Raw genomic sequence first — 13,058 nt, 5'->3', positions numbered from 1 at the left:
GTGGAGTATATGCGTCCGTTTGGACTTGACACCGTTGTACATGTAAGTACTTTAGTATTTGTATAGATACTGCTATCCTTTCTTGTTAAACTTAAGTACTTTAGTATTTGTAAAAGTCTTGTTATCTGTTCTTGTTAAACCTAATAAATTGTTGTAAAAATAAAATCTGCTGGTTTTGGTTACTTTTTTGTTCGTCTAAACTGTCGTGTATTTCGAACAAGCCATCTCTTTATAATAAAGACAGTTTGGGTCGTAACAGACACTCACTGTCGTTCAAAAATATCATAAAAAGACGTTTGCCTCGTTTCTACTTAAGTAGAAAGCTGTCATACACAGGATAGGCAGCTGAAAGCACGTCTGTGGTCAGTTTTATATCAATTAGCCACTCCTTTGGTATATTTTTAGTAAGTTATTGTAATCTAAAAGTTTATCTTCTATTCCAGATTTGTCCTTAACATCTATAAAATTTTAAATATTACCAATAATATTTATATTGTCCCTAATATATAACATCTTACTTTTATACCAATTCTGAATGAAATACGATGAGTTTTTAAAATTTGAGTTGTACCATAAGTGTTCATCCAATGTGTTTCAGGGTGTTCTTCTTTTAATTTTTCCACAAAAAACTTCCCAAGCTTCTAGTGTTTTAATCCACAAAGGTTTTTTTCCTTATCTGTGCGATCTTTTTGATGTACCTACCTCCAACAATCTTCAACTTAACCCAGCCTACAGATGTAATCGAAATTCTTGGCAAATTATTTTCTTCAAAAACAAGCCGTCACATCCATGTTAATTTTTAAAGATTTGTCATTTCAAAGAAATGTATACAGTAAACTGTTATTTTCTTTTACAACATACAACGGAGGGCAAGGTAACGATAAGAAAAGATGAATCATTTTGAAAAGTGCCAAAGATTTGATATCTGTTATTTTATTCTGGAGGGTGAGGCTTCTTAATCTCAGACCGAGTGCTGTTTGACATATTGTGTAGTCTATGAAGTCCGGATTTGTGGTTCACTCATACAGGGTATCGAGAATCAGGTCGAGTGCTCTATGACATATTTTAACGTTGTAGTCTATGAAGACCGGATTTGTAGTTCTCTCATACAGAGTATCGGGGAACAGGCCGAGTGCTCTATAATGTCTACAGTGTAGTCTAGACAGTCCGGAGTTGTGGTTCACTCATACAGGGTATCAGGGAACAGATCGAGTGCTGTATGATATGTCTACAGTGTAGTCCAGACAGTCCGGATTTGTGGTTCGCTCATACAGGGTGTCAGGGAACAGGTCGAGAGCTATTTAATGTTTGCTGTGTAGTCTAGGCAGAGCGGATTTGTGGTTCTCATTTTGGGTATGGTGGAACCGGCCGAGTGCTGCATGGTATGTTTACAGTGTAGTCTAGACGGTCTGGAGCTGTGATTCACTGATGCAGGGTATCGGGGTACAAGCCGAGTGCTCTGTGATGCGCACGCTGTAGTCTAGGCACTCCTTACAGTCCATAATGGAAACCACCTTATTTAGTTCGCCAGCTACCTGACAAACCACCTTTGTAACAAATTTAAATCTGTAGGCGTGATCTGATTGGCCAGTGGTTCAGTGCCTTAAGTAAGAGAGTAAATTCAAATATCAAATTCGACTAGGACACACAGGAAATATATTTATTTGACTCGCGATATTGTTAATAACACATCATATAGTTTATTATTTAGCCACACATAGACCACAATAGAAAATGATTGTATTCCATGAGTTTGGAATGTTTATAAATACCAGTAATGATAAAAATATAATATAAGATATAAAACATATATACTTTAGAGTTGTCGGCCTGGATAACCCAGTATTGTCTGATTAGAACACTTACATCGGTGATCATATCGTTCACGTCATCTTGTAAGCAGACTTATACCGACACGAGATACAGGGTGCCCATTGCAAGCATGATACCCCATCTCACTTTAATCTTGCAGCTGTAGTAAATAATGTGAAATACTCTACTATACTGATATAAATTCCGCCTTCACATCGTTAGTCTCATCGTTAGAATAGGGTAACTTTTTGCACCGTGTATGTGTAGGCTGGCGATGACAATTCGTTAAAGGCACAACGTCATTCTCAGACAGTTACAGTTACAAAACTGTTTGAGGACAAAAAAATAACACGGTTACAATTCTGCTTGGCGAAAAGTCAGGGCTGTGTTTTCCTTGAATAAGTCAATATTAAATATATCAGTGTCTGTCACATTTCCTAATTTACGTATACTCAAACAAATGCTCCACTGTCCTTCAAACAAAGCTTAGGGCTCTTCTGGACGATGTAGAAGTCTATATCATTTAACGTCAGTGTATTACAGAGAGACGCAATGCACTCCAACACAGCACAGACCGGTATAACCAGTATAGACAGGATAGAAATACACACCCTGTGCACAAGGTGAAATCTGCTTCTACTCAAGTTATTGTAATTCCCAAAAACAAAGAGGTAAATATAGAAAACACGTACAAACCTCAGTATTAGCTCCGTGATCTGTAGACTGGGCACATTTGAGGACGTGTTCAAGACAACTCCGAACGTTATGAATGGGAGGAAAAGGGCTGCAAAAGACATCAACAATATTCCTATTTTATGGCGAATGGGGATATTTGGGCTGCGCGCTGTCAGGTAAATTCCTTTGTTCCATCGTTTTCTCTGGCGGATGAAATCGGCGAAAGTGTAAGTGCTTTCTTCCAACATTTCACCTTCGATAAAACCGAACCGGTATCCCTTTGAACAAGCAACGGCACCGAAGAAACAGTCTTCGGCGATTGAACCTTCCACACCGTTATCGAAGGAAACATCATGCTCTGCTCCTGCTCTGGCCACCATGTAGGACCCTTTCCAGCTGAAAATAGGGCGCCGTAATACATTCAGGGAGAATCGCAGATAACAGTAATCGATACCTACTCTGAAGCCGTCAATCAATGTCGTCACCCAGTTGACCATATGACCGCTAGCGTAGGTTATCGCCCCTTGTCCAAAGTCGGCGTCACCGCTTGACACAAAGTTTAAGATACCTATTACGGAGTCCTCTGTAAGGACAGTTTCTTCGTCCAGGTGAACTATCCAGTCGTTGGGACCCAGTTGGTTTATTTCTTGCTCGTTGCAATAGTGAAGCGCTCGCGCCTTGAACAAGCTATTATTTGGAGTCTGGTAGTAGGGCGGGACTACCTGTTCAAGTGTGAATTTATTCTCAAGGAGGTATATTGGCCTGTCAGTAACGACTTCAAACATAAACTTCGCTAATCCACTTTTTAAGCAAGTCTCTCTGTTCTTTTCAACATTTTGCTGAACAAGTTCAGGAAAAAGTCCCCGCGTGACAACGCGGAAGCATATGAACGGGGCCAGAAGAGGTGAATACTTAGGCTTGGTATGTCGTGTGGGGAAGAAACACAAAGTTACAAGGCCGGCGAAGTTCAACACAGCGAATGGAAAAGTAGTGATTATGATGGAAAATCTGGAAAAGGTCACAATCAGCTGGATCCACAAAGATTCGCTCTCCTTGGAGCTATATTCATGCCACTGAAAAAATTTAATTTGGGGAAGTTTCAGCATAATAATATTCACGCCTATCACAACCATGGTTGGAAACAACAGCCTTAAATCCACTAGCCTGACACTCATGATTCCGCTGAAGAATGTCTTGCAAATAGAACTCCTGAAAGTAGAAACACAGACTTTTGAGATCACATGACAGTACAATCTTTTTCTACAGATTTCACATGGCACATATAGTTACTATACCCAAGAAAAAGGGGCTAAACAACAATAAAGTTAATCGACAGACCAAAATACAGGATTCTGCTAAACACAACCGACGGAATCCAGGTCACTGCTTCGCTGCCTTTATAGATTTACCCAATTTTATTTTAAATTGCTTCTTTGTGTTTTTATTGGACGCGTATTTTGGTTGCCTTGGTGACACAGAACTTACTGATCACACTGCTTGTTTCTCTGTCTGGACAGTTGAATATATTCTCCGTTTGAACAACAAACGAATATAACTTGTCTATGACCAGATCTCAGGTAACACCAATCTCACTACAGTCAGATCTAGTAGCCGTTCTATCTACTGTCAGATCTAGTAGCCGCTCCCTATGCTAACTTGTCACTAACTAGATTTAAAGTAGCACCAATCTCACTAAGCCAAATCTAGTTGCCTCTCACATTACTAAATTGTCGCTACTCTTGCGTCCTTGTCTCCTGTGCAATCTCTCAATATTGTCACTGTGCATCACACAATACATGTGTACCCCATACTTGTGTATCTGGCTAGGGCAAATCTGTATATTGTCACTGTGCATCACACAATACATGTGTACCCCATACTTGTGTATCTGGCTAGGACAAATCTGTATATTGTCACTGTGCATCACACAATACATGTGTACCCCATACTTGTGTATCTGGCTAGGGCAAATCTGTATACTGTCACTGTGCATCACACAATACATGTGTACCCCATACTTGTGTATCTGGCTAGGACAAATCTGTATATTGTCACTGTGCATCACACAATATTGCCCCCATACATGTGTCTCTGGCTAGGGCAAATCTGTATATTGTCACTGTGCGTCACACAATATTGCCCCCATACATGTGTATCTGGCGAGTGCAAATCTATATTTTGTCACTGTCCATCACATAATGTTGCCCCCATGCACGTGTCTCTGGCGAGAGCAAGCCTGTATATTGCCACTGTGCATCACACAATATTGTCCCCATACATGTGTATCTGGCGAGTGCAAATCTGTATATTGTCACTGTGCATCACACAATACATGTGTACCCCATACACGTGTCTCTGGCTAGTGCAAATCTGTATATTGTCACTGTGCATCACACAATGTTGCCCCCATACATGTGTCTCTGGCTAGTGCAAATCTGTATATTGTCACTGTGCATCACACAATGTTGCCCCCATACATGTGTCTCTGGCGAGTGCAAATCTGTATATTGTCACTGTGCATCACACAATATTGCCCCCATACATGTGTATCTGGCGAGTGCAAATCTGTATATTGTCACTGTGCATCACACAATATTGCCCCCATACATGTGTATCTGGCGAGTGCAAATCTGTATATTGTCACTGTGCATTACACAATATTGCCCCCATACATGTGTCTCTGGATAGTGCAAATCTGTATATTGTCACTGTGCGTCACACAATATTGCCCCCATACATGTGTCTCTGGCGAGTGCAAATCTATATTTTGTCACCGTCCATCACATAATGTTGCCCCCATGCACGTGTCTCTGGCGAGAGCAAGCCTGTATATTGCCACTGTGCATCACACAATATTGCCCCCATACATGTGTCTCTGGCTAGGGCAAATCTGTATATTGTCACTGTGCATCACACAATACATGTGTACCCCATACACGTGTCTCTGGCTAGTGCAAATCTGTATATTGTCACTGTGCATCACACAATATTGCCCCCATACATGTGTCTCTGGCTAGTGCAAATGTGTATATTGTCACTGTGCATCACACAATGTTGCCCCCATACATGTGTCTCTGGCGAGTGCAAATCTGTATATTGTCACTGTGCATCACACAATATTGCCCCCATACATGTGTATCTGGCGAGTGCAAATCTGTATATTGTCACTGTGCATCACACAATATTGCCCCCATACATGTGTATCTGGCGAGTGCAAATCTGTATATTGTCACTGTGCATCACACAATATTGCCCCCATACATGTGTATCTGGCTTGTGCAAATCTGTATATTGTCACTGTGCATCACACAATATTACCCCCATACATGTGTATCTGGCGAGTGCAAGTCTGTATATTGTCACTGTGCATCACACAATATTGCCCCCATACATGTGTATCTGGCTTGTGCAAATCTGTATATTGTCACTGTGCATCACACAATATTGCCCCCATACATGTGTATCTGGCGAGTGCAAATCTGTATATTGTCACTGTGCATCACACAATATTGCCCCCATACATGTGTATCTGGCGAGTGAAAATCTGTATATTGTCACTGTGCATCACACAATATTGCCCCCATACATGTGTATCTGGCGAGTGCAAATCTGTATATTGTCACTGTGCGTCACACAATATTGCCCCCATACATGTGTCTCTGGCTAGTGCAAATCTGTATATTGTCACTGTGCATCACACAATATTGCCCCCATACATGTGTATCTGGCTTGTGCAAATCTGTATATTGTCACTGTGCATCACACAATACATGTGTACCCCATACATGTGTCTCTGGCTAGGGCAAATCTGTATATTGTTACTGTGCATCACATAATATTGCCCCCATACATGTGTCTCTGGCTAGGGCAAATCTGTATATTGTCACTGTGCATCACACAATGTTGCCCCCATACATGTGTCTCTGGCTAGTGCAAATCTGTATATTGTCACTGTGCATCACACAATTTTGCCCCCATGCACGTGTCTCTGGCGAGAGCAAGCCTGTATATTGTCACTGTGCATCACACAGTATTGCCCCCATACACGTGTCTCTGGCTAGTGCAAATCTGTATATTGTCACTGTGCATTACACAATGTTGCCCCCATACATGTGTCTCTGGATAGTGCAAATGTGTATATTGTCACTGTGCGTCACACAATGTTGCCCCCATACACGTGTCTCTGGCGAGTGCAAATCTATATTTTGTCACTGTCCATCACATAATGTTGCCCCCATGCTCGTGTCTCTGGCGAGAGCAAGCCTGTATATTGCCACTGTGCATCACACAATATTGCCCCCATACATGTGTCTCTGGATAGTGCAAATCTGTATACTGTCACTGTGCATCACACAATATTGCCCCCATACACGTGTCTCTGGATAGTGCAAATCTGTATATTGTCACTGTGCATTACACAATGTTGCCCCCATACACGTGTCTCTGGCTAGTGCAAATCTGTGTATTGTCAGTTTGCATCAGAATGTTAAAGGTGTTATTAGCCCTTTACTTTTTGTCGATATCTTGAGTTTCTAAGTGAGTTCCCTATGGCTGAATGTTAGTATTGGCTACGGCAAAGTGAAAATTCTTCTTGCCTTATTCTTTGAAGGTGTGGAACAACACTTATTTAAGATTACAGAAAAGTAAACTGACGTTAAACAAACTTTTTGCCTATATATTTTTGCTGCACATGATGTGTAATTATATGACTATTGTCAAACATTTGGCCTAATGGTAAATCAAAGGAAGGCAAAAACTGTGGTAGACAGGCGAGGGAGTACCAATACTCAAGAGAAGAATATTGGGTGGATATACAATGGGATAGAAAATTACAAAGTTTATAAAGCTCAAAAATATGTAAACTTATAAGCAATGTCCAGGTGATATTTTTGGAGCACTTTTGAATTCATTCGTTGGAACCGGGTTCTATCCACTTTCCTCAGAACATACAATGCTGGCCGCCGTCGTATAGTTAAAACGTCAATGGAATCAATCGATAAATCTGTTGGATTTTTATACATGGTTGTGAAGAGTACATTTTCTGCAGAAAGGGTGTTCTTTCAGAGGGAGTGTAATTACAATTTTCACCAAAAAAAAAAAAACAAAAAAAAAATGTTAACATGGATACAAGTAATGTCGCTATTTACTGTGGACAGAACACATTAGGTTTATTGTAAGAAATGTGTACAAACTGATGTTTTAGTTTTGTGAAGAGAAATTCAGTTGGTTGTCTTTAGTTCAGCAATCGTTAAAAAGTATGGTTTGGGGAAACTTGGTCATTTTCAAGAATTTCGAAATGATTTAAATAGCCCGAAGTACTTTCTGATCGTATAAGTATTTAAAACTCGACTGCGAAGACTTTAGAAAAGAATGTTAATCCTAAACATAGACATGTCATCAGCTGTCTACATAAGGACATCATCCCATGACTTAAGTACATCTTTTAATAGTGCTGGACACCGAAGGAGTCTTATATGCACCAGTAGAGAGACTTTCTGGAGTGTGTACAATTTCGCTGTTGTGTGTGTATTGTATAAGTAGATCACATATCGTTGTAATTCTGTCAATCTACAGGTCACTTTTCATCGGTTGATTTATTGTTCTTTCTGAACTGTACTTCTTGAACTATAGTCCCTTATATATAGTACAGTACACAAAGATACCTCCTTTTGTTTATAATTATATTTCCTTTGGCAGGCTTGGGTTGGTGAATACCCTTGCTTTGCGGAATTGTACTCCTGAAAGCAAACCCTTGTATGAGGTATAACGGTATATACTACGTAACACTACAATTCTCCGACTCTGCTGCAGACTTGGTTAAAGTCACAAATTCGGTTTGATAAAATATACCTTTCCAGCAAACTGCCTTTATAGCTGCTCTATTTACTTGACATATACATAGACGTAAAACTTAGTTTTTATTGCCGACTTAGCCTCATGGTTTTCTGACTTAGCCCCACGGCTTTCTGGTTTAGATCCATGGCTTTCTGACTTAGCCCCATGGCTTTCTGACGTAGCCCCATGGCTTTCTGGTTTAGACTCACGGCTTTCTGGTTTAGACTCACGGCTTTCTGGCTTAGCCCCATGGCTATCTGTGCTAATTTAATTAGCATTTAATATCTGCCATAATACAATACAACTCGTACATTTTGTGACCAGGAGCCAATTCCACAAAACATTTATGACTTAATTTGAAATGCGCTCTTAAAGCTTACTTTTTGGTTGTAGAAATTCAAATTTGTCTGCCTTATTAATGTTATCTTAAGACAAATGAGTCTAAATTTCAACTTTCAGAACCAAAAACTAAATATTGTGGAGAGGAATGTTCCTTTCCGTTATTTTAGCTAAAATTTGATCTATGATAACTTACAAAGAATTTACATGGCGTGAACCCATGAAGGCTCTTCAACAAGCCATGTGTTTTCAGTGTTTAGATAAAACCCCTGAGAGTTTCGATATGGACACAAAACCACAGTCTAATCAGGCATTGTTATGTGAGGATATAAACGTATAAATCACGCTCTCTTTGGTTAATAAAACTGACCCGGGGACGTTGACAGTTTGGACGGCTTATATGAAGGTTTTAGTGACATTACGTGGCAGACACGAAGTAGCGATATTGCCTTCCCACCCGTGCAACCACGCCATAAAACTGTTCAACGCTTATCTAAGTCTGACATGGAACGGAGCGGACTGTTGTTGTTTACGATCCCGTTACCCCCGCAACGTTACGGGCGAGGTGCAGAACTCACCAATATGCCATCTCAAGTCTTTACAGTAATATTAAACACAGTAACATCAAAGTAGATAGAACGCGTTTGTGTTAAACCAGGCAGGTAGAACACTTTCTTCTACCTGCATGGCTAGACCAACCTCTGTATGACTTAGTCAGTACAGCATGGGACGCTGTTGGTTAAAATATTACACACTGCTTTATATCTGTATATACCAATAAAAATAACATTAAATGACGTTTCAAGTCAGTTTCAAATTACAAGAATTATATATACCGATACCGGAAATTGATTTGGCAGTGTTAAATCTGTAACTCATATTTTAAGATATAATATTTAATCAGTTTAAACAGATTCCACGTGTGGTGGATGACAATCATGGGAACATATATTTAACTGCACGTGCATGTAATAAACTGACAGCAGTCAGGTATGGATCCAGGTGTTCCAATACTTGTGATGTATTTATGCACTGTATATCTGTTTATATATGCCTCCATGAATGTGTATAGTTGGGCTTTCTGCTGGGTCACGTTCTTCCTACATATCAGTGAGACAGCTGTGCCCCTATGGTTTTTTTAACTTCTTTACAGGTTACAACTATTATGCCGGGTACACGCAGTCAAAGGTTTTAATCTGGGGCATTTCGCCAACACAGTCCTCATTTGTTTTGGATGTTTTGATTCACAGACATTATATGAGCTTTATTTATCCCATTAAGAGGAAAATGTTCCTTCCCAGTAACAATGAGCAAAATATGAATTATCCCCTCTATATATATGCAAATATATGCAGTACTGCGCATGCCTATGTAAAATATATGCGAAAACAATGAGGAATTACAGAGAGCATAAAGTGACTATCAGGAACGAGGTATTTCTGGTAGTGTACATGAAACTCGTTTATTAAATTTATTTTCGGTGATTAACACTCTTTTGGTTAACGTTTTTACATTATGAACAGAAATGTAATACGCATCAACCTTCTGGTAGCCATACAAGCATATTGCACAGTTTATCAGCACCTGTATACTCTTGGGTTCTAACACCTGTGCTATATACCCACACACCTCCTAATGAGTCGATTCTCAGACACGCCACTTGGTTATTGTTTCAATCCATGGCAGTCCTTGTTTGTGTTTGTTGCCAAGGCATAAAGACAAAATATGGCGTTCATGCTCGCTGAGCCCAGTGAACTTCACGACCTCCCTAATAACCATGCATGGCGAGCATCAAACGTCTGTAGAGGTTTGCGTGGCTCGCTCTGATTGACTACGGGGCTATAAACGCTCCACACTGAACTGACTATATGTACAATTTACCTGGTCACGTTACATCCTCAGTGGGCTCTAACTGCCCCTCGACTTACAGAGGTACAGAGGCTCGCCTATGGAATTACATATACCTAATTTATATGTTGTCAATCAGGCTTTGTTGTTTGCTGTGAAAACCACAAAGTTAAATCATCCAAGAGGACATTAAATAGTGCAAGGGTTGGGGTATAAGTCCAGAGGTGAGGTTTGGGGGAGGGGAGTGATATTACGTTCCTCTCCTGGAGAACTTATATGTACACCTACATATGTTGTAGATAGATATACTATGTACCGGTACACCTTATACAAAATTTCTGTAATACAAAATTTTCTTCAATTAGCATCACATGACATATATATATATTTATTTATTGATTTGATTGGTGTTTTACGCCGTGTTCAGTAATATTTCACATACTACGGCGGTCAGCATCGTGGTGGGAGGGAACCCACGACCATCCGCAGTTTGCTGAAAGACCCTTCTACGTACGGCACGTGATATATAATATGACAGGTAGCTTGTCAGTGTACCTCTCTCTGCTATTCCGCAAGTATGCAATATTGGTTAACAATGTAAATGGGAAAGAGGTATTAATGTTTCATACACTTTTAATTAGATAAACAGTGTATTACTGGGACAGAGAGACCTGATGAACGAGACGATATACAGGCAAGGTTTCGTTGTGATTTTATAAGTCAAATGCATGGGTACTGACTAAAAAGTTTGAATGGCAATTTCAAAGTGCACCCCAACCAGATTCGAGAGCATTTCATGGTTAACGACAATAGCGCGCTTTGGTGAATATTTAGAAGCGTAAACTTCATTATATTGGCCTGGTTATTATCACTTCACATTTACCAGTCGTATTTTCGACAAATATCAACACGAATTACTTTTTATTACATAGTATTTGTCGTTTGTATACAATCTAGGTCTATTCACAACTTTCAGATCACAAGACTACCTAGTACAGCCCAATGCTGAGATCGATGTTTGGGAGTTTGGGGAGCCCGAGATAAGGCAACGCCCACGAGCAGAACGCCCTCACATGGACACCATGGGTCAGATATAGTATTAAGCGAGGTATCAGCAGTTCATGCCGTGGACAGGCAATCCAGAATCTAGTCATATTCCCACAGGCCACGGTCATTGATAAAATTAGCACTACAGTGTCTTAAAATTATATTTATATAATATGGAGCCGTGTGGCCAGGTAGCACTTTGGCTGGGTAGCACAACCTCTCCCCCCCTCCAGCCCTGCTCGCTTCGTTTGATTCTTAAATTGTGTTGCCTCTAGGAAAGCATCATGAGAACTACCCCAAGAGGCCAAAGGCGTGCATAAGATATAATCACGCTGTGCTGGGCTCCATATCTTATCTAAACCTTATATATCGACGTTATCAGTGTTAAGCCTGACGACACCATGGGGGAACATAGAGCCTAAACCTTATATATAGACGTTATCAGTGTTAGGCCTAACGATGAGGGGTAGACAAGGAGCCTAAACTTTATATATAGACGTTATCAGTGTTAGGCCTAACGATGAGGGGTAGACATAGAGACTAAACTTTATATATAGGCGTTATCAGTGTTAGGCCTAATGATGAGGGGTGGACATAGAGCCTAAACTTTATATATAGACTTTATCAGTGTTGGGCCTAACGATGAGGGGTAGACATAGAGTCTAAACTTTATATATAGACTTTATCAGTGTTGGGCCTAACGATGAGGGGTAGACATAGAGCCTAAACTTTATATATAGACGTTATCAGTGTTAAGCCTAACAATGAGGGGTAGACATAGAGACTAAACTTTATATATAGACGTTATCGGTGTTAAGACTGACGATGAGGGGGTACATAGCACGCTCATCCATGAATATGCACTTACTGCGAAATTTCTACACTTTGCGACTGAATCATAAATGTGAAATTCTGCAAACGAAATTGCTTACCTGTTTAGACGTTGCATGTGAAACCTTAACGTAAACAATAAGCTTAATTCTCACAAGTACACCCGCTGTTAACGGACCTAACGGGTTCGCATCACAGATGGAGAGCGTTGGGGTTTCAGAATGGCTCACTACAGCCGGTGTTTTATCATCTCGTTAGGTGCACTACCAGTCTACCAGCTGAGTCTACCAGTGAGACGAGATCATGCCTGAGTTGCGGGGGGGAAGGGGGCGTTCCTGACCTGGGTAAACACGCAGTCTTAGACACATGAACGGATTCTCACTGCCAGAAGTATGGGGAAGTCCACATGACTGCCAGCAGTGCAAGCTCAACTCGCTTTCTCATTGGCTGGGTATAAATCTATATTCTGCTGACAGGACGGTTATTTATAACTGAAGTACAGAAGCCCATTATGGGCATCTGTCTCTTTTTGACTGATTTATTTATTGGTGTTTTACGCCGAATACTTCACGTATACGGCGGCGACCAGCATTATGGTGGGAGGAAACCGGGCTCCTTTTGAAACACTGGGGCGACATTTTAGTTATCATATTGTTTTACACAAGCCAATT

The 13,058-nt window shown here is 40.4% G+C and overlaps 1 protein-coding gene across 1 annotated transcript; it reads right to left on the bottom strand.

Moving 5' to 3' along the window:
* Window positions 1-1,640: 1,640 nt before the first annotated feature.
* On the bottom strand, window positions 1,641-12,626 carry LOC135473931 (beta-1,4-mannosyltransferase egh-like). The gene is made up of 2 exons (XM_064753884.1): window positions 12,489-12,626; window positions 1,641-3,696 (listed from the first exon to the last, which is right to left on the bottom strand). Exons 1-2 carry the CDS (start codon window positions 12,503-12,505, stop codon window positions 2,265-2,267), a joined length of 1,449 nt encoding a protein of 482 aa, XP_064609954.1. The 5' UTR covers window positions 12,506-12,626; the 3' UTR covers window positions 1,641-2,264.
* Between the last annotated feature and the right edge of the window lie 432 nt (window positions 12,627-13,058).

This window comes from Liolophura sinensis, chromosome 8 (genome assembly GCF_032854445.1).
Source record: "Liolophura sinensis isolate JHLJ2023 chromosome 8, CUHK_Ljap_v2, whole genome shotgun sequence".
Taxonomy (NCBI): Eukaryota; Metazoa; Mollusca; class Polyplacophora; order Chitonida; family Chitonidae; genus Liolophura; species Liolophura sinensis.
The sequence above is the reverse complement of the archived record's forward strand: the minus strand, read 5'-3'. Positions and strand labels throughout refer to the sequence as shown.